We start from the raw sequence: 22546 nt of genomic DNA on the forward strand, positions 1-22546 counted from the left end.
TATGTAGTCCTTAACCATTGCTATAGATTTCAGTTGGTTATTTTGCTGTGTTTCTCAGGGTACCTGGATTCTTTAGGAACTGGGTTCAAGGTAAAAATTTGAAACCAGCCCGGGTTTTTCATGTTAAATTCTTGCTGATAGTGCAGGATTGATACCCAGAAGAAGATGAAGTTATGGGTACCAGGCCTTGTACTGTGACGTCAGTGGCCCTCAGTCAGTGTCATCTGTGTTGGATGTGAACAGGCAGCCTCCCTGTGGCTCCAGTACAGTTAGGATGGCTTGAAGCCACTTGTGTGTGGTTCTGATGCTTCCCCTTGATTGCTCACTGATGAAGCACACATCCTGAGCCAACTGTTTCTGAGATAGAAGTTATGCTCATCATACATTTATTTATTCATTCATTCATTCACTCATTCATTCATTCATTCATTCATTCATTCAGGGTTTCATGTGGCCTAGCTGGTCTCAAACTCAGTATGTAGATCAGGCTCGCATTGAGTCTCTGATCCTACTACCTCCGTGTCATGAATTAATGCCGGCTGTGAGTTGTCCTGCACTTGTTGCTTACTGATGGTACATGAGGGAACACAACTCTAGATGAGCAGACAACCGACAGACACTGATCACTACAGTCTTTCCTAAGCACAAGCTAGGATGGCTGAGGCCAATCCTTTCGTCTGTGTAGCCCACCTCTCATGGAGCTCCACGTGGGCATGATTGACTTCTTGTAGATACCACTGTCCTTTTACCATTGGAACAAGTCTAGGTTAGAATTTACTGCCTTTAATGCCTCTAAAGGCTTGCTTTCATTACTGCTTGGGCTTCTTATTCTGAGAATCATGGTATTTTCCTTAACTCCTCTACTCAGTATCCAGTTGTTGAAGCTCTGATTTTATAAGGTTTGAAGAGAGTGCCTTTCCATTCCACTCTCCTTTGTTCCTCATCGTCATCCACCATTGCTCTTCCTCATCCCACATTTACACACACCTTTCCTTGTTTTTCCTTAATCTGTCCTAGATGGTTCCTCTGTACTCGGTGCACTTGTTTCTTCCTATTCTCCATGGTGTTGCCAAGTGACAGCTGAAATGTTGCTGCCCTAATGAAGTCCTGCATGTGAGGCAAGCAGCCCTACAGACCAAGCTTCATCTCTAGGCCAAGCTTTTTTAATTCTGTTAGCTTGCTGGAAAATCCCTGGTCAGAGTCCTAAGTTGTTTGACTGCTTGTGACCAGCTAGGGTTAGGCTTTGTTTTTACTGTCAGCCTTTATCAGAAATGATTTAAAAGTAAATAAATCAAAAAAGAAAGAACTGGACTTTCCCAGCATCCACATGCAGCTCAACAGTAACTTCAAAATACATTCTCACGCAGAGGTACCTGCAGGCAAAACACCACTGCATATAAAATAAAAGTAAACAAGTCAAGAAAGAAAGAATCATGTTCAGCTTCACTTATGCTCAAATGGGTCAGAGTTATTCTTGAGGCCTAGCTGATATTTTATGGTGAGGTTTTGTTTTATGTTTTTATTTTTCTTGGTTTTTGAAACAAGGTCTCATAGAACCCAGGCTGGCCTCAAACTTGTTGCATAGCTGATGTTGGCATTGAAGTCCTGATCCTGGATCAAGTGTCCCAAATGTAGCAGGCTTTATTGTTGGACTATCTTTGGACCACCAGCCCACAAATAGTGACTCAGAAACTTTTTTTTTTTTTTTTCGTTTTTTGAGACAGGGTTTCTCTGTAGTTTTGGAGCCTGTCCTGGAACTAGCTCTTGTAGACCAGGCTGGCCTCGAACTCACAGAGATTCACCTGCGTCTGCCTCCTACGTGCTGGGATTAAAGGCATGTGCCACCACTGCCCGACTGAAAGTGGTGCCTTATTTATTTATTTTTTTTAATATTTATTTATTTATTATGCATAACAATATTCTGTCTGTGTGTATGTCTTCAGGCCAGAAGAGGGCACCAGACCTCATTACAGATGGTTGTGAGCCACCATGTGGTTGCCAGGAATTGAACTCAGGACCTTTGGAAGAGCAGGCAATGCTCTTAACCACTGAGCCATCTCTCCAGCCCAAAGTGGTGCCTTTTAAGAGACCTTTTTCACCTCAGGACTTGGATACAGCAAGCCATGGTACTCACAGAGAACTGAACCTTTTTTTGTGCTGTCTGTAAGCTGCAACCACTTGGTAGTTGCTTTTATAGCTTAAATATTAAGAAATTTTGAAAGCTAATTTAAAAATTAATATCCACTAAAGACTGAATCAGAAGAAAGTGGTGGAGGAGAAAGCATGGGCCAGTCTGGGTGGTCTAATTAACTAAATAGTTCTGTAAGACAAAGTAATTTGACATAGACCCAGAAAAATATGGACGAATAAACTGTATACTCACCCAGCATTTACTAAATACGTAGTGTTCCCCCAAACACCCTCATGATTCTGTTCTCAGGGAACTGATGTTATCTGGTGGTGATAAAAACTTGATCATTTCCATATTGGCAGCTAGCTGACGCTTTAGCTCTAGCTAACCAGAACCACAGATTCTAAACTCAGAATAGTAAATGGCCTTGAGAGTCTTTCCTATTTATTTATTATACAGTGTTTTGTCTGCAGGCCAGGAAAAGAACACCAGATCTCATTGCAGATGTTGTTAGCTACCTGAACTCAGGAAGACCACTGAGCCATCTCTCCAGCCCCCTTGATAGAGTCTTGAAGTGACTCTGGAACTTCACAAGCGAGGCCTCCATTAGCTTCGTTTCTCTCAACACTCTTATCTTCCAAGCTCCCACAGAACAAGCTTTGAACACTCAATGGCTTTTTTAGCCCAGAGTTCCAAAGTCCTTCTACAATCCTCCCAAAAACAACTGGCCAGGTCTGTCATAGCAATATTCTATGATTTTGGTGTCAGTTTCTGTTTTAGGGTTCCTGTTGATGTAATAAAACACCATGCCCACAAGGAACTTGGGGAGAAAAGGGTTTATTTGACTTATTGTCTCTTGACCTTTTTCCTTGTTATCCTAGGGAGATTGGTAGGAAGGTTCTACAGAGAGGATGGACTGCCCACTTCAGAACTAACACAGGTCGAGGCCATGGTAACTAAAGGCATGGAGGCAAATGAACAGCAACAGAGAGAAAAGCACAAGTTCCCTCCATGTAATGCCGAGTGGAGCTCCGCCAAGGGTAGCCGGGTCTGGTGTTCCCAAAAGAGGTAAGCAGGCTACCTTTCTGCTCTTGCACCCCTCCTGAATCCATCTTCTAAGCCATCCTTTTATTATGTATGTATATATGTATGTATGTATGTATGTACTATTCAGGGAATCCAGAATTGACTGCTAAGCTAGGGAACTTCCATGTGCTATGCATGTTAGGTCTTCTGAGTTATATCTGTTTTCTTATTGTGATAAAAATACCTGAAAGAAGCAATTTAAGGGGAGAAAGATTTAACCAGTTTTTTTTGTTTGTTTTTTGTTTGTTTGTTTGTTTTTCGAGACAGGGTTTCTCTGTGGCTTTGGAGCCTGTCCTGGAACTAGCTCTGTAGACCAGGCTGGTCTCGAACTCACAGAGATCCGCCTACCTCTGCCTCCCGAGTGCTGGGATTAAAGGCGTGTGCCACCATCGCCCAGCCGATTTAACCAGTTTTGTGGTTGTAGAGAGTACAGTCCACCATGGCAGGGAAAGCATGGTAGAGCAGCTTGGTCTGTGGCCATTGAGATGTGTGGCTATCAGGTCTCATATCATTGTAAATGGGGAAGCTGAGTTTGTTGCAGAACCAGCAGCAGACATAACCTTTAAGGCCTGCCCCAGCTAGTAACTTCTAGGTAGGTCTTAGTATCAAGGGTTCTACAACCTCCCCAAACTGCTCTAGCAGCTGGGGACCAAGTATTCAAATATATGAACCTGTTGGGAACATGTCATATTCAAACCACAAGATGGGGAATTAAAGAAAAATCCCGATAGTAGAACCTTTAGTAACTGAATGAAAACCTTGTGTTGAGAAATGCATGAGACCTGGGCCTCTTCCTCACCTCTCAGTCTCCCAGAGATCCTGCTAAAAGAGAAATGTTGGTCTGGTACTTGAATGGCGCAGGTACTATTTCTTTTCTTTTTTTAAATTGTTTATTTAATGTGTATGTGGTAATGTCTGTGTATGTCTGTATATTCAGTTACCTGCAGAGGCCAGAAAAGGACATTGAATTTCCAGGAACTAAAGTTATAGGCAGTTGTAAGCAGCCATGTGGATGCTAAGAATCTAACCCAGGTCCTCTGCAAAAGTAGCTAGTACTCTTAACTGCTGAGCCATCTTTGTGGCCCATAAATTTTCATGATTTTTTTTTTATTTTTAATTGTGTATATACATGGTTGGAGAGATGGCTTAATGCTTAAGAGCACTTGTTACTCCTACAGAGGACCTGGTACCCACTGATGGCTCGCAGCCATCCATAACTCCAATGCCAGAGGGTCTGAAGCCCTCTTTAGATGTCTGTAGGCATCAGGAACACATGTAGTGTTATGTCCAAGTTTCTGTTCCCCAAATAAATTCATGGAGCCAGATTTCCGATGCAAGTTACATGAGGGTTTTGTTTGTTTGTTTGTTTGTTTGGTTGGTTGGTTGGTTTTTCGAGACAGGGTTTCTCTGTAGCTTTGGAGCCTGTCCTGGAACTAGCTCTTGTAGACCAGGCTGGCCTTGGGTTTGGACCACACCTCCACCACACCAACGCAGTGGCTAAGGGAAGTGCAGCCCCGAACCCACCGCTGGGGCAGACTAACTTAAAGGGGGAACACCACAGCCAGGGGAGTTTGAGTCCTGTCGTCTTGGGATTGGGTAAAAAGTACATAAGATAAGGTAGTTTCTGAACCCATTGGTCAGTTTTTCGGCGCGAAAACCTAACAAAGAGCCATAAATTGCTGACAAGGAATCTTCAAGGACAGAATGTCTTCTAAGAACATCTGGACCACCGGGCGGTGGTGGCGCACGCCTTTAATTCCAGCACTCAGGAGGCAGAGGCAGGCAGATCTCTGAGTTCGAGGCCAGCCTGGTCTACAAGAGCTAGTTCCAGGACAGGCTCTAAAAAAAGCTGCAGAGAAACCCTGTCTCGAAAAAACAAAAAAAAAAAAAAAAAAAAAAAAAAAAAAAAAAAGAACATCTGGACCTTGTTAAATTTTATGGTCCTGCTCCCTTTCTTCTTAATTGGCCATTTTTAGGGTATCTGTTCAAATTTCTGCTATGGCAGCATGTTTCTGGAGCTGAGATCTGCTCTCCTCCAAGCTCATTAATTATATGGCTTAAGATGAAGTCTCTTCTTTAAAGTGGAGTTTGAGTTGGGCGGTGGTGGTGCACGCCTTTAATGCCAGCACTCGGGAGGCAGAGGCAGGCGATCTCTGTGAGTTCGAGCCCAGCCTGGTCTACAAGAGCTAGTTTAGTTCCAGGACAGGCTCCAAAGCTACAGAGAAACCCTGTCTCGGAAGAAAAAAAAAAAAAAAACAAGGAAAATAAAGTGGAGTTTGCAATGTCAGGTCCTCATAGTAGTATACATGTATACACACAGATAAAGCACTTATACATATAAAATAAAAAGATTTTAAAAAATCATGTATGTGTGAATATGTGCATGTGAGTGTAAGTGCCCAAGAGTCCAAAGGTGGTGTGTTCCCCGGAACTCGAGTTACAGGATGTTGTGAGCTGCCAGTGTGGGTGCAGCGAACCAAACTTAATCTCTCTCAAAGAGCAACATGAGCTCTTAACAGCTGAGCTTTCTCTAGCTCAGGTACTGTTTCTGGACCATTTCTGCCTGTTCAGCCAGAGATGGTCCTCAGTTTCCTGTCTGTCAGCACAAATTATTCCTGCCTGCAGGAGAGTGGTGTGGGAGGTGGACCCATTTTCTGATGCTCTTGGGTACTGTTTTATTTTTATTTTCTTTGCAACACAATCACAGGTGGCAATCTTAGACTGGCCTTGAACTCTCAGTTCAAGGAGGACCTTGAATTTCTGATTCTTCTGTCTCTACTGAGACAGGAATTACCAGCGTCCACCACCATCATGCTTGGCTTATGTAGTACTAGTGTTTGAACTCAGGGCTTTGTGTGAACTAGGCAAGTACTCTGCCAACTGAGCTATATCTCCAGATGTTGTTAAAGCACTTGGTGATTAGAGTATAGCTTAATAATGGTAGAGTTCTTGCTTAGAACATGGCCCTTTGTTCAATCCTGAGCACTCTTAAAAGCAAAGCAACAGGGGGCTGGAGAGATGGCTCAGAGGTTAAGAGCACTGGCTGCTCTTCCAGAGGTCCTGAGTTCAATTCCCGGCAACCACATGGTGGCTCACAATCATCTGTAATCAGATCTGGCGCCCTCCTCTGGCATTGGGGCATTCATGGAGGCAGAATGTTGTACGCATAATAAATAAATAAATAAGCAACAAACCATTAAAAAAACAAACAAACCACTTTTACCCCGAGCATTCCAGGAAGTGCAGGCTGGATAGAAGTCTCTTCCTGCTCAAACACAGTATAGTGAGTGGGGCTATAGAAATTATTACAAATGTTCTTTTCTGCTTTAATTATCTGGTCAACCACATTCAAACTTCAGCTCTACTTTCTCACATCTCCTTTAGCTTGTAAGGTGATAGTGGAAACCAGAATCTGGACAAGGGTCCCAGACTCAAAGGATCAAATTGACAGTCAAGCTCTTATTGAGGAGGACTGGGGAGAGGGGCCACATTCCTACATGCTAAGCTATGTAGTGCTACCATTTTTTTTTTTTTTTTTTTTTTGGTTTTGGTTTGTTCAAAATAGGGTTTCTTTTTCTAATAGTCCTGGCTGTCCTGGAACTCTCCTTATAGACCAGTGCTGGGATTAAAGGCATGTGCCACCACCACCCAGCTTAGAGCTGCCTTCTTCTGCCAGGGATCTATCCATCCATTGAGTGAGCAGAGCAAACAGTCAAAGCCACCAGCTTTCTCCAAGTATAGCCACTGTACCCATCCATTCTGCTTTTATTTGGGGGAGTAAAGTGAAGGTTCAGGAAGGAAAACGTTCAGAGACATAGATTTTTTGGTACCGTTGGAGCCTAGCCTCCCACTTACCAGGACAGTCTGGGATCTGGATGTCCTTCTTGGGACACAATCCTGGATACAGGTAGACTCACTGGTACTTGTAGGAGGTGCTAGAAACCTGTGGTGCACAATTAGATGCTTCCTGTACCCCTTGAAAGCCTCCCCTCCCCCAAGATTCTTCTGTATCATGAACTCCCTGGTATGCAGGACTGAACTGCTCAGGCCATGCCTTTCCACAGAGTCCTTCCAGACCTGTTCCTGAGCCTCAACCCAGTGTTGTTTTCTGATGTGCATCTCTAAAAGGAGCGTTATGAGCAGGGACCAGGTTTAGAGCAGCAATCACTGGTAGAATGGACAGTTGAACTGAGAAGGGAGTAATTTTCGTGCCTAAGCAGCTCTGCTCATGGATAAGATACAAGTGAACTGCTTTCTAACAGTGCCAGCTCCTCCCCCAGTCTGTGGTCCTGGTCCTAAGCACTGGAGCCCAGGGTCAGTTTCATGAATGTCACTTTCCTTCTGCAAGGCCTCTGAGTCTGCCAGAGATCAAATGCAGTACCTGAAGTAAGTTAGGTTCTTCGCCCAGGATAGGAGGTTGCCATGGTATGCTGGGCCAGAATGGGATCCTTCTTCCCTAAAACCTGGCAGTCTCAGGAGTTGGATCCATGCAGAGCCAGCACAGCTTGCTGCCACACAAATATCAAGGTCCACCCTATCAAGTGCTCCGAGCCCAAAGATGAAGTTGCTGTTCAGAATGGATGTAAAGGAAAGAGGAACAGGGCTGCTCACTGCCTAGTCAGGGAGACTTCTCAGTCACTAGCCACCAGTTCAGGGAAGTGACATTGCTGCTGCTTGAGAAAGAGAAGGGGCTGAGGCAGGGCACAATGAAAGGGACAGGAACTCTTGCTTCCTTCTGGAGATGGTAGTATTAGCATTGTGTGTGGAAAGCCAGGGGAAGAGGAGAGCTTATGGCCCAGGTTGAGAGAGGAAGTGGAATGAAGGGCATCTCCTTTTCATAATACCCTGCAAGTGTTTTCTTCCTCTTGTCCCAGGGACTTGTATGTTTGTGCTTTTAAGAATTCCTCTTTCCCTTTTTCCTAGTGGAGGTGTGAACAGAGACTGGATTGGTGTCCCCAGGAAGATGTATAAGCCAGGGGCCAAAGAGCCCCACTGTGTGTGTGTGAGAACAACTGGCCCCCCTAGTGACCAGCAAGACAACCCTAGACACTCAAATCGTGGGGACTTGGACAATCCCAACTTGGAAGAATACACAGGCTGCTCACCTCTGGCCATGGCGTGTTCCTTCCGGCTCTGAGATGGTGTCCTGTGTGTTGATGACACGTGGAGAACCTTCCCTACATCTCCAGGAAGCCCTTAATGCTCATGCTGTAGGAGGCTCCTGGCATGAAAATAGGAGGGTCACAGACACCAGCCTCACTCTGCAGATGTGTGTCACGATTCTGTTGACTGAGACAAGAGCCTGATAGCCTTCCTGATATGTTCAGTATGTTTTGATACTGTTTGGAACCTTGGTCCCCTGTCATCTTCCTTCAGAGCCTGCAGACATTCATGAACACAGTGTGGTCAACATAGAATTGCCTGGCTAGAGAGCCTGTGAGCTCCAGCGAGGGACTTCGCATGAACTCATTGCTGCCCTAACCAGAGCTTGTGCTCTTCCCATCATGCCAGTCCTGCTGGTACTTGGAGCTATAGCAGAAGGAGACTGTTGTGACTCTCAGCAGAGGAGCAGGCATTTCCCAAGAAGCTGCACATCTTGCAGAATCAAGGTAACTGTTCTAAGTCACAAGGTAATTGTCTAAGCTTGCAAAACAGTCAACTTTAGTGACATTTCTAAAACCTCTACTCCAAGGAAAACTTAAATTTACTGACTCCATCAGAACTGGGCTGGTACAGTGAGATGTGAAAATACACTGGGATGGGCTGATTCTGGAATAGGTAACTTTTTACTTACACAGACGGAGCACACCCAGATTTCCCTACCCAAGTGTGCATTAAGCAGTTCCCTTCCCTCATATCATTAATGTGAAGTTTTTCCTCTACTCCCTGAGTTTCTATAACTACCACACATTTTGAAAGGGGCTTTTGCTCCAGGTGTCTCAACCCCATTCACTGCCGAAAAATGCCCTTTCTTCTCCGCAGGGGTCAGTTCTTACTGATCTTTATTGTTGTTGCTCGTTTTAGTTTTTGAGACGGGGTCTCCTGTTGCTCTGGCTGTCCTGGAAGCTCCTAAGTAGATCAGGCTGGCATGGAACTCCCAGGGATCTATCTGTCTCTGCCTTCCAAGTATTGGGATTAAAGGCCTGTGCCCCTATGCCTTGCTAATTCTTATCTCTTTTGATCTCTGCTACTTTTTAAAAAAATTACTTGACTTTTTGAGATAGGAGTTCATGTATCCAGGCCAGCCTTGAATTCAATATGTAGGCATGTGCTACCATGCTCAGTTTATGCAGTACTAGGGATTGAACCAAAGCTGTATGCATGCTAGGCAAGCATTTTACCAACTGAGCTACATCCCGAGGCCCTAAATCTTCATCGCTCTTGACTCTGTTGACCATGCTGTCCTGCCTGCACAGTCCCTGTAAAGTCCTCACTTGCTGCACTGATGACACCGCAGTGCCTCCTTCTGTGTGTCTGAAAGCTTCATCCCCAGGAACCCTCTCTTTGGCTTTTCTTTCTCCTCCTTCAGGCAGTACACTGCTAGGCGGTATCTCCCATCCAAAGGGCTTGAAAATAAAGAAACTTGTGAGCTCTTTCTAAAGGCACTGCAGATCTCACATTGCTTTTTTTTCTCTTGCGTACATGATGTATGTGTATGCATATATCCGTGAAATGTGATGTTAGAGAAATATATCTCTCCTCCTTATAAGAGACAGGGTCTCTTACTAAACCTGTAGCTTATTTGACAAGACTAGCTGGCCAGCAAACTCCAGGAATCCTCCCGTCTCTTCCTCCCCAGTGCTAGGCTACAGGTGTGTATCTTCATGCCTAGGTTTTTACAGGGTCTGAACTCCAGTCCTTATACATGTGGCAAGTTCTTTTTGTTTGTCTTTTGTTTTCGAGACAAGGTTTCTTTGTGTAGCTTTGGAGCCTGTCTTGGCACTTGCTTTGTAGACCAGGCTGGCCTCGAAGTCACAGAGATCTGCTTGCTGCTTCCTCCCAAGTGCTGGGATTAAAGGCGTGCACCACGGCCCAGCCATGTGGCAAGTTCTTTACCAGGTGAGCCATGCCCCCAGCTCTACAAACCCGACATTGCTAATGCCTCTGTCACCAGATGTCTTGGTTTCAGCTGTGAATTTGACACAAACTTAGGGTCACCCAGAAAGAGAATCTCAACTGAAGAATTGCCCAGATCACATTAGCCAGTGATCACGTTAGACTGTGGCATGTCTGTGAGGCATTTTTTTCCTTTCTTTCATTTGTTCTTAAAATGAATTTAAAAAAAAATCTTTTTTTCTTTCTTTCTTTTTTTTTTTTTTTGATTTTCGAGACAGGATTTCTCTATAGTTTTTGGTGCCTGTCCTGGAACTAGCTCTTGTAGACCAGGCTGGCTTCGAACTCCCAGAGATCCACCTGCCTCTGCCTCTGCCTCCCGAGTGCTGGGTTAAAGGCGTGCACCACCACCGCCCGACAAAAAATCATTTCTCTATGTAGACCTGGCTGCCCTGGAACTTGCTGTGTGACAAAGCTGCCTTAAATTTACAGAGATTCCATCTGCCTCTGCTTTCTGCTGCTGAGATTAAAAGCATTAAGAAGCACCATGCCTGATCCCTTTTTATCCCTCAGTGTGCATGCATGGGGACTAGGTATTTTCTTAAATTGCTAATTTAGGGCACATATGGAGGTGGGCACCAACCTTGAGCAGGTGTAGAGAGAGAGAGGTGTCTGCTGAGCAAGCCAGCTACCAGCATTGCTCCAGTTTCTCCTTCATTGACTCCTGGTGACTTCCCTAAGTGAAGTGTTACCTGGAAGTGTACAATGAAATAAATCTTTTCCTCCCCAAGTTGCTTTAGGTCAGGACACCATATGACCACTACCACCATCCCACCACGCTGCCCTAGGGAAAAGCCTGGCAAATTGTCAGAATTCCTGCCTCCTGTCCAGTCTGCACCCTTGAGTCCTATCTGCTAGCTCTTCCTCTTTATCCCTCCTCCTTCTGGTCTCCTGTGTTTAGGCTGACAGATCTTAATGTTCCACCCACTTCCCTGATGTGGTAGATTGTTGGCAGAGGCTGCTTGTTTGTTCCCGGCTGCCCAGACCTAAAATAATCACTCAGAAACTATATTATTTAATATTTTTTGGCCAATAGCTTAAGCGTATTTCTAGCAGGCTCTTATATCCTAAACTAACACATCTCCATTAATCTGTGCATCACTACTACCAGCAATGTTTTGGCAGGCTCCCGCTGATGTGCCTGTCTCCTGTGGCAGCTACACAGGGCTTCTCCCTGATTCCGCCTACACTCAGCATTCAGCATGGTCCCGTGTGACTCCCCCCCTCATACACACCTAGCTCTACTCTACCCTCTCACAGACCAAAGAAGCTTTCCATTCATTAACCAATAAAAGCAACACATTTACAGAAGGACTTTCCACACCGGTAGATCATCTTTCTTCATGATGATCAGGGTAGTCCCCACTTAAATTTCCCATGGTGTCTTAGTTAGGGTTTTTATTGCTGTGATGAAGCACCATGATCAAAAGGCAATTTGGGGAGGAAAGGGTTTATTAGGCTCACACCTCAGCATTGCTGTTTATCACTGAAGGAAGTCAGGACAGGAACTCAAATGTGAGGATCCCAGAGGCAGGAGCTGATGCAGTCATGGAGGGGAGCTGCTTACAGGAGCTGCTTTTACCCTGGCTTGCTCAGCCCACCTTATAGAATGCAGAGTCACTAGCCCAGGGATGGCACCACCCACCATGGGCTGGACCCTACCCATTGATCACTAAATGAGAAAATGCCTTACAGCTGGATCTCAGGGAGGCATTTCCTCAGCTGAGGCTCCTTCCTCTGATGAGTCTTAACTTGTGTCAAGTTGACAGAAAGTCAGCCAGTACACAGGGGTGCCCTGTATCTTTGAGGATCACATGCAGCATTGTGGCAGAGGGGTCCCCTGCACTGCCTATCTGGCTTTTAACTGTATATTCCTTTCCTATGTGCCCTGCTCTGCAGTCTTGCTCTATGTAATCCCTACATACAAACCCTTCCTTCTGGAGAATCTCTCACTTACTCCATTAGTCTTCCATTTGTTTCTCAATAGTCCTGTCTTCACATGCCCTGCCTGGGTACCTTCATTAGCCATAGGCCACAGAGTAGATTTCAACTCTTGCCCAGCTCTCCACCAGCACTTGCTCAACCCCTGTGGGCATGATGGTACAACCCTTGAATCTTAGCTTTTGGGAAACAGAGACAGGCAGATCTGTGAGTTTGAGATTAGCTTGATCTATATAGCAAAGTTCCAGGCCATCTAGGACTACAGTGAGACCCTGCACTCCCCCCGCAAAAAAAAAAAAAAAAAAAAAAAAAAAAAAAAAAAAGGATCTATCTTCATGGGCTTGAGCCACAAATCCCATCAGCCTCACACTGGACTGATTCATACAATCATGAACATTGTTTGTACTCCCAGGGCGGAACTGACAGTGAATCCTTATAGTTGCTTTGAAATAATGGAAGAGGAGTCCAGGATTCTTTGGACAACTTCCATGGGGCCAGACAACCGAAACTCCATCTGTACTCCCATGTACCACTGAAACTTCCACCAGGGGGGCAGGGAGCATGGCAGCTGCAACTCTACACAAAACGCTTACTTTGTGACATCTGTCAACATGTGTCACATGAAATGTAAAGGGTAGCTGTTCAAGTTTTGTCCGCATAACATTTTTAAAGTATTTTTAATACTTTATGAGTATCTTGCCTGCATGTACATCTGTGCACCACACGTATGCCTGGTGCTTGAGGAGGTTGTGAGCTTCCATGTGGGTGCAGAGACTGGAACCTGGGTCCTTTGTAATAGTTGCACTTAACCACGGAGCCAACTCTCCTGCCCTCTTTTACTGTTGTCATTTTGGGTTTGTTTTTGAGAAAAGGTTTCCTCTGTGCTAGTAGCCCTGGCTGTCCTGTCACCTTGTAGACCAGGCTGGTCTCGAACTCAGAGATCCGCCTGCCTCTGCCTCCCGAGTGCTGGGATTAAAGGCGTGCGCCACCACCACCCTTTTTTTTTTTTTTTTTTTTTTTTAGTTTTTTGAGACAGGCTGTTCTGGAACTAGCTCTGTAGACCAGGCTGGTCTTGAACTCACAGAGATCCCCCTGCCTCTGTGATAGAAGATGTGCGCCACCACCTGGTTCAATTTTTTAAAATTGTTTTTTTTAATGCTCATTGGTGCTTCTACTTGGGCTAGAAGTATCCATAAATGTCTTTAATTAAAACTTCCACTTAAAATTCACAGTTTTACCTTATTTTTATTATAAGGAATTATTACAGAAAATGAAAATATCAATATTTGAAAAATACATTCCGTTACACAGACTCCAAAGAAACAATGCTGCTAAGCGCCATGGTCCCAGATGATGCTATTATTCCCACACTGATCTCCACCAGAGTGGTTTGGAAGCCAAAGTGATTATCCAAACATGTGCCTGCAGTTTTAAAAGGTCCAGCTGCTGCCTTGTCTTAGTACCACAAGGATGTCATGGAACACATAGCTCCACACAGCTGCCAAAAAGGCAAGTCAGTAAGTCCAGCAGTCCCAGACTTCTTGCTAAAGCAAACCAATGTTGTCAGTTTTAACAGTTTATTGATATTTATGCCAGTGATCCTCCAGAGAAAGTCTTTAAGGCATCTACGATATCTGGGAACTTAAATATTTAGATAACCAATCACACACTCAGGTTTTCCACTAGATCAGTTCTGTAAAGTGAGTATGGCTCAGAGGCCTGTGCTTCCTCTGTTGGGCTGGCAGGGCGCTCTGAAGCCTCAGGTGGTTCTAGGGGATGGTCCTGAAGGAAGACAGTGTCTTTGAGGGAGGCATACACTTATTTGTACACGATGTGGTTGCTGTCTCTCAGGCCTAAGTATTTGGCAGTTCAGCCAAGTTCTTTTCTCCAGGTAAGGAAATCCTAGATGGAGGCTTTGCCCCCCCCCCCCCCCCCCCCCCCGCCGTGTCTGTGACTAAGACTAGTGCTGTAACAGTTCAGTATGAGGGGCAGACACAAATTGGGCAGGGCAGTGAGACCACACACCCAGTTCCCTGAAGGACCCATTCAAGGAAAGGTAGGAAGCTGACAGGCTCAGGACTCTGAGGTAGAGGATAAAAACATCATGTCAACCACAATCCTTGGAGAGAATGGCAGGTGAACGGAGCCTTGACTGGTTATTGGGGTGGTATAGGCCCAAAACTCGTGTTCTAACACATCACTGAGTGAGACACCAATGAAAAGACAACTGGAAAAACACAGAGTCCTCAGTGTAGGCACTTAAGCTTGTGGAACATCACTGTGTTAGAGGATCATACACATCGCTTGTACTTGTCTTTAGAAACAACTGATGGACACACTGTGCAGTAAGACTAGTGATGAACAAGAGGCAGGTAAAAAGCTAGCTGAGCACAGCAGTGCTAACTGATGCAGCAGTTGTTGCAGTAAAGTTTATTCTTCCTGCTTTGCTCATTTACAACTGGCAATTTTTTGAGTGAATAAAATGAAGTTTTGCTTCTAGTTCTCAAGAACAGCTAAGCAGTTTCATAGTGCAGTCTGGTCAGCATGGAGAGAGCACAGAGAGATACACAGTAAGTGTGTTCCTGGCTAGGGCGGTGTACAGCAGGAGTCAGTGCATGGTCAGGCTGTGGAAGGATGCCTGAGCCATGTCTACAGCATGGGTACTGATGCTTAAGTCACACAGCCCCTCCCTTTCAGCCATAGCTGGTCACTACACTGACCTCTAAAAGAATAGAAGCTTGAACCCACATTTTTAGGCATGATTTTCAGAATGTAAGTACAGTTATAAGAAGATTGTTATGGAAACTGGTGTTGTAGGGCAAGGACAAAATGATGAGCTTCATAACGATTCCCTATTTTCCCCTCTTCTGTGAACATGAAAACCCAAGTGTATGTGTACCCACCCCCTAGTTCACAGCAGAACCACAACTGCCTTAAGAATAATGGCACCAACTAAATTCTAGGTCTCTGTGGCCCCCTTTAGGCATCAAAAATTGGAAACTGACCACATGCTTCATATAGTTGTTAGCCAAGACTGGCTAAATAGTTCCATAAAAATTCCCTATGAAGTAAGTCACAGGCTGTGGGACAGTGGCACTCCTCTCAGTAATTCTTCTTTTCAAACCCTGTGTACAAGCTATTATTAACATAGAAATCACACAAGTATTTTTAGAAAGTAGCACACTGGTTTAGCAGTACATTTTATACATATATAAGCAGTAAAAAGTCTAACTGCACAAAGGACATACCACTATCCAAGAAAGAAAGTGATGCCAAAAGTCCCTTTTATTTATACATCATCTGTACTTCATTAATGCAAATAATGTAGGGTTATCAAATGTCTCCAAAAAAAAAAAAAATCAGGGTGTGTAATCGACATTGTTAATCTCTAAGAGTAACTAGATAGTATTCATCTCGGAGCAGTGTGTTTTCATTTCTTTAAAAAAATAAGTGGTAAAAGTTTATCTTTCAGTGTGCAATAAAATAAAATTAAAAAAATTAAAATTCCAAAACAGAAATAACCTCAAACACTGGTCAAATTTTAAAAAGAAAGAGGCCCAGCATCCCAGGGTTAGTACAGGCAGCAGTACGAACCAATGCCCTGTGCTTCAGAGCTTTGCTCCACATTTCAGGCAGACTTCCAAAACAGGCTGTTCAGAGTTTGGCCAGGGCCTTTGGCTGCTGGCTCTGATGGGACTGGGCACTACTCACAACTGGCACCAACTGCACTCAGCATGCAAAGCAAGGTTTTAGCTTTGGAAGGATGTCAGGGAGAGAGGACCTGGACTGAAGTCGTACTCATCTTTCTCATCAGTATAAATTTCTTCCTCCACTGGCAGTTTTCCCTTTATGATTAGTGTGTGCTGAGGTTCAGTCCAGGCTGGCCATCAGAACCACTGATAGGAGGGCATGTGAAAGGATTTTTGAACATGGATTTGTGAATTCGATTTATCAATGATGCAGCTTTAGAAAAAGTGCAGCACAGCCAAAGTGCATTTCTTCTGCCACTCAAGTGGCAGTGACTGAGGACTCCACAGACAGGACGCAGCAAGACGAGAGAATGAGACAGCTGCTAGGTGTCAAGCTGCCACTACACTCTGACACCCAGCAGTATCAACATTGGTAAAGCTTTTGGTTGTTAAGGCCACAATTTTCAGCTCTCATCTTTCAACCCTGTTTAGAAAGATTTCACCTTTTTAAAAGGGGCAGTTCACTAAAAAATACAGTTTAGCTTAAAAAAGAAAGAAAAGACTTGAGGGCAAGAGGTTCCTGTTATCTTTATGAAAACACTGTGCATTATAGGCCACAGCCACTTAGAGCAGCCACCACCCTAGAGTAAATCAGCTCTCCTCTACTCTGTCAGGCTCCGCCTCTAAGTCAGCCCAGGCAGGAAGACTTTGTGGATTCTCTGAGGTGGACGCTATACTACCAGAAGGGAAAATTGTCTCAAGTGTCCTTGTGTGCTGCTAGCTGATTCCTATCACATTTGCCACGCAGGCTACACTGGCCTGGTCCAACCAGTGAAACATCTAGTGCAAAAGACCACAGTCTGACAGAGTCATACAGAATCATCTGAAATGGGATCACATCATGGTCTGTAATTGTTCCAGTCTTCTGCCACAGGAAGACAACTGCCAGCTCTTGCTCTGGGTAGGAAGCAGGCTGGTGAGTAGAGCAGCTGCTGGGGAGGAGCCAGGGGATGCAGACCTGGACCCTCCTGGGGGCTCACTAAGAGACTCCACCCAGAGTCAGTACATCAAAGCAAATGTTGCAAACCCGCACAGGCTTGTTCAGGTCAAACTTTATAATTGGAATCTCCTTGGTTGAGCATTTATGGCAAAGAAGACGGCCGCAGTGACGACTGTGGAGGCAAAGAAAGAGTATGAGAAGCACTGAAGAAAAGATTATTCCCAAGCCAGTCTCTGACTGACATCTGTGGCCAATACGTAACATGTAGTTATTAACAAAATACTAAACATGGCTGAATTAAAGCAAACATGAAGATAAATTGGCTGCCCCACCTTTCTAAGACTGCCATCTAGTCCTTAGCACCCTATGAGGCAGTGCTGGAACCTTAGCACCCAGGAAAGCCACAAGTCTGTGTGGTACTGGTTTTCCTGTTCTCCCTCCACCATGGATGCTGCTCAGTTCTATCACCTCCTCATTATGTTTGGTGAACTTTTGCCCTGATGAAGGGCTCATGGCTCACGATGGAAGTGATGACACCAGCTAAAGCTCCTACTCCCCTGTAAATGAGGGTGGGGTCTTACCAGTGATGTTTGCGAGTTGTGACTCCAAACTTGGCAGTGCACTCATAGCAGTTGGAGCCGTCACACCATGGAGGCTCCTTGGAGAGCATATCTGTAACACACACAGAAGATTACTTGTCACACAGTGACGTGCTGGAAAGACCAGGCTCCAGGAGGAGGAGCGGGACATTCCAACTGGTCAGAGGAAGATTCACAGGAGTCTGGAGAATCAATCAGCACTTGCCAGACATGCTGGAACAGAAGGAAACACAGCTGGAGGTGTGAATCAGCAGCATGTGTTTGGTAACACACAAGGCGGAGAGTAGAGACCACACCAAAACAAAACTGCCAGGGGCTGTAGGGTTGGAAACACAGTAGAGGGAACTACGACAAAGGAAACAAGAAGAATCTGAATTTAGGAGGCTGTCTGAACAGGCAAGCAGGATGAGTGGACAACAAAGAAACGAAGGGATCCTCGGACTTCTGGACAGAGTGACTCAGTATGCTGGGACCAACAGAGAGATGGCCTGAAGAAAGAACTAATGCAAAGAAGTTGCAGCTGCACTTTATAGGTTGGCAAAGTGTCGTGGGCAGGGTGCTGTTGCTCTGCACAGGTAGGGGCAGCAAATGGGTTGGTGACTTGGAGCTAGCACGGCCACAGGAACCTACTGAGGGCTGAAAAGGCTGACCAAGTGCATAGCGTAGGGACAATTAAGATTATATACATCAACAGCACAAAGCTTTCTTTAAAAAACAAATATAGCCAGGAGGTGATGGCACATGCCTTTAATCCCAGCACTCAGAAGGATCTCTGAGTTTGAGGACAGTCTACAGAGCCAGTTCCAGGGCAGTTAGAGCTATTACACAAGAGAAACCCTGTCTCAAAAAAACTAAATAAATAAATCACAAAATAAAAATATGTAAGTTTATTATTAGCTGAAGAGATAGCTCCATGGTTAAGGACTCCGATTCCAGGGGGTATGACACCCTCTGACTTCTGAATGAAAGACACACAGGTACACATACATTCACGGAAAATCCTTTAAAAATAAACTCAATTTTCTTTAAAAAAAAAAAAAACCTTTTCATTTTATTTTTACATGTAAGGGCATTCTGTGTGCATGTATGTCTTTTTGCCATCTGCATACTTGCAGGGTTGCCGAAGAGGAGTGTCAGATCCCTTGGAACTGAAGTTACAAAAAGTTGTGACCTACCACGTTGATGCTTGGAATTGACCTGGATCCTCAAAGAGCAGCCAGCACTAAGACATCTCTCCAGCCCCATTAAAGAAGGAAGGAAGGAAGGAAGGAAGGGGAAAGAAAGTCTGTAAAAACAGAATCTATGTGTGGGTGCATGTGAGTGTTTCATGAAGTGCTGTGACAGTCGGAGGACAACTCAGGACTCGGGTCGTCAGGCTTGTGCAGCGAGCATTTCATCTGCTGAGCCATTGTGCTGACCCTCTAAAGAATTTCATATTGACATTTGATAGATACGGTATAAAGATATGATGATGTACAATATATGATCATTCAATCAAGATAATTATACTTTCCCTTTCCTTAAAGCTTTATCATTCTGGGAAGTAGAAAAATATCTCCTGAGTAAATTGGGAGCATGGGGACCTTGGGAGACACAGGGAGGGGAAGAGAGAAAAATGTAGAGTTCAATAAAAATCAATTTAAAAAAAAACTGCAGACACTCAAAGGCAGTGGTGAGAATTCACAGAATTTTGGGTATGAAAACCTCATACCCCCATTACTGCCTCTCTGTTTTTACATTTTTCACCTGTTGTTAGCTCAGTTATTCATTAGTTTTCATACACTTAATAAAACAGTATTTTCTAACCCCCCCCAAAAAGCTTTCTCATTCTTTGTGTTGGATCTAGTCCTTTATAGAGTATAAAATTGTTAGTATAGTAGTGCTGATGTGCTGTAGAACACTAGAACTTATTTCTACTAACTGTACGGTGATGCATCCAGCACGCTTCTGTCACTTCTCCTTCCTTTCTTAGTCCTCACCATTCTAATCCTCTTTGTCATCACGTGTCACCCCTGACTTGCTATGAAGCTCAGACTGGCCTTGAATGTTTTTTAAAATTGTCATTTATTACATGTAGCTTGGGGGTATTACACAAGTATAGTTTGTCTATAGAGGTCAAGAGCCAACTTCAGTGTCACACGGATTCTGATGGCTAAATTCAGTGTTTCAGACTTGTGTATAAGCACCTTTACCCACACAGCCATTTTGATCACTCCTGGCTTTCAACTCTTTTTTCCTTTTTTAATTGAAATTAAATTTTATATACACAGTGTAGGTGCTGTGTATATATGAATACCACAAGTGTGCAGTGCTCCCAGAGGCCAGAAGAGGGCACTGGATTCCCATGTGGAGCAGAACCGAAGTCTCTCCATCCCCGGCCTTCATCTCTATCTTCCTGTGGGGATTATACATGTTTGCTACCACCACACTCAATTTAGGACATTTTAATTCTTAATCTTTATTTTTTTATTTATTATGTATACAATATTCTGTGTGTGTATGTCCACAGGCCAGAAGAGGGCACCAGACCCCATTACAGACGGTTGTGAGCCACCATGTGGTTGCTGGGAATTGAACTCAGGACCTTTGGAAGAGCAGGCAATGCTCTTAACCTCTGAGCCATCTCTCCAGCCCCAGGACATTTTAATTCTTGTTATCATCTCAGAAGAAAGGCATAAAAACACACAAGTAAGAACCAAGAGTTGTGGGGGGCAGGGCAGAGGGGAAGGTGGAGGAAACAGGAGGGGGGAGGGAATGGGAACTGGGAGGAAATGTAAAGTGAGAAAAAGGAAAAAATCAAGAGTTGATAGCTGGAGAAATGGCTCAATAGTTAAGAGCATTCGTTTTTCTTGCAGATGACCCAGATTTAGTTCCCAGTACCACATCTGGGCTCACAACCATCCTAACTCCAGTTCCAGGGGACCTGGTGCCTGACCTCCACAGGCACAAAGCATGCATGTGGTACATATACACATATGCAAGCAGAACACTCATACAAATAAAGTAAGTCTTTCAAAATTTTTAAATAAATAAAACCAGCCAGGAGGCATAGTCACTATGACCAGCTGAGAGCTTGTGGGCTTCTTGAAGGTTTAGGGGAAATGGGAAAACAACAGGGAAATCAAAGCAAAGACTCAGAAAAGAGGCCCTTCCCTTTCATAGAAAGAGCCTTACATGGGTTGCCTGGAAACAGCAGGTTCAGATCTCAGAGTAAATTATGAGATTTAGACCAGGTGGTGGTAGCACATGCCTTTAACCCCAGCACTAAGGAGACAGAGGCAGGCAGATCTCTGCGAGTTTGAGCCCAGCTTAGTCTACAAAACAAGTCTGAGGACAGTCAACCATTACACAGAGAAACCCTGTCTCAAAAAACCAAACACAAAAAACGGGAGAGAGATATTTAAATATCACCAATACTTGTACACATTATAACTCTGCTTGTAGAGGAGGTACAGAAAGTATGCTGCTTACCTAATAACCTAAACAGAAGCTGTTTAGTGGCAACTTGGTAATTGAAAATGTTGACTCCTTGGTTATTATTCACCCCAAGGCGAGCCCCAGACCGAACGATGGCACGGCACAAATTGGCATTCCCTTTCATGTATGCTAAGAGCAGCACTAGAAAACAAAACCACAGGTAAGGCTGTTTCCCACCAGTCCTAGCTGGCTACTGCCAAAGGGCAGGCAGAGCAGGACATTGGCAGGACATAGTATGCAGGCATGAAGGAGTCTGAAGTGCTAGTCAGAAATTCTATGCAGAATCTGGTAGTTTTCCAAAACAGGTTCAGCCAGAAGCCAGGTGTTACTAGAGTAAGGTCTGTATACTGTAGGGATTCAACACAGGAAAAAAACCAGTTTTCTCAGTTGCCCTTCCCAGTCAAAAATCACTGCTTTTACCACTAAAGACAAAGCTCTTTCCAATGTAACTTAAATGTAAAGACTTGTGATTTCTGTACATACAGAGAAGTAAAATTAATATAGACAACATGTTCCAGAATGTTCTTCTATCCAAAGGAGGCTCTCTTTGTGAAATGCTGGCCCAGCAGGAAGCCAAGCTTTTACCTAGCTATTCTGTTTTTCTCTGCAAAGTTACAACTAGTAGCAGCTCCTTTGGCTTTTCCCTAGCAGACACTTGATTAAATTTTTAACTCAAAATGATGCAGTAACATGAGGGCTCTTTATCCCAGTATCAAATGAAGACATGGGTATAAGGAGGCTAAGAATTTGCCCAGTCGCCTTACTAAAATACAACACAATGAGAAAGACACTTGAAACTAAGTCTCCATGAATCAGAAGAACTCTGGACATGAAGTCTCTTCTTACATGCCTCTTAAACTAAAACCTGGGCAAGTAGTTTAAGTCGATTGATTTCAAAAGCAAGTTAAAAACACATGAAAGGGAGACACTGGAGAGGCCTGCTTATTATCCTTTTAAAGAAAGCACCTAGGTAGAATGTGCTACTTCTTCAAAGCATGTCACAGGTACTGAGACATTTCCTAGAGCCCGAGTCTTGGTTATATCTTATCTCTGCTGAAATGGGAGCATGGAAGGGCTCTGGTTAACTGAATAAAAGGCAGACGAGGGCAATTACAATGGTAAAGGTCTGCTTGGTCACAGGTATGAGGTTCTGGAGTACCTGAAGCACTTCAGATGTCAGCACCAGATTCCATACAGGAGACCTTCAACAGTTGCTGAGTCAGATAGCTTATTTCCATACCTGTGTTGCCTTCTGCATCTGGTTTGTCCAGAGGATACTCAGGCATGCACTCTAAGAAGAGCTCAAAGATGGCTGCTGCATTCTCTTTGCCATATTGTCCCAGAATGTGTAATGGTGATTGGCCTCTGATAAAAACGAGTTGCAAAGGTTAGACATTTATCTGTCACAACTGTCACACCAAAGAAGGAATTTTCTGAACTCTATAATCTTAAATCTAAAGAATATATAACAGACAAAAGTATAACTAACAAAATCAAAATTACACAGAAC

At 44.2% G+C, this 22546-nt stretch overlaps 2 protein-coding genes across 8 annotated transcripts in view; one reads left to right on the forward strand and one right to left on the reverse strand.

Moving 5' to 3' along the window:
* The window catches only part of LOC119812743 (neuferricin), a 35941-nt gene that overhangs the window by 5465 nt on the left and 7930 nt on the right, over positions 1–22546 (forward strand). For 2 of the 5 annotated variants that reach the window (XM_038327629.1, XM_038327628.1), the window contains exons 3-4: positions 3013–3199; positions 8141–8826. In XM_038327629.1, coding sequence (XP_038183557.1) covers positions 3013–3199; positions 8141–8354 — 401 coding nt within the window. In that variant the 3' untranslated portion in view covers positions 8355–8826. Of the gene's footprint in view, positions 1–3012; positions 3200–8140; positions 8827–18674; positions 18820–20068; positions 20288–20414; positions 20474–22546 lie in introns of those variants that run through there. The other 3 variants (XM_038327630.1, XM_038327632.1, XM_038327633.1) reach the window with 3 other exon arrangements.
* Ankfy1 (ankyrin repeat and FYVE domain containing 1) overlaps positions 13497–22546 on the reverse strand; it is a 69551-nt gene continuing 60501 nt past the window's right edge. For all 3 annotated transcript variants that reach the window (XM_038327625.1, XM_038327626.1, XM_038327627.1), the window contains 4 exons: positions 22277–22401; positions 21031–21177; positions 17542–17632; positions 13497–17132 (listed from right to left, as the gene is read on the reverse strand). In XM_038327625.1, coding sequence (XP_038183553.1) covers positions 17000–17132; positions 17542–17632; positions 21031–21177; positions 22277–22401 — 496 coding nt within the window. In that variant the 3' untranslated portion in view covers positions 13497–16999. The remainder of the gene's footprint in view (positions 17133–17541; positions 17633–21030; positions 21178–22276; positions 22402–22546) is intronic.

Source organism: Arvicola amphibius, chromosome 4 (genome assembly GCF_903992535.2).
Source record: "Arvicola amphibius chromosome 4, mArvAmp1.2, whole genome shotgun sequence".
NCBI lineage: Eukaryota > Metazoa > Chordata > Mammalia > Rodentia > Cricetidae > Arvicola > Arvicola amphibius.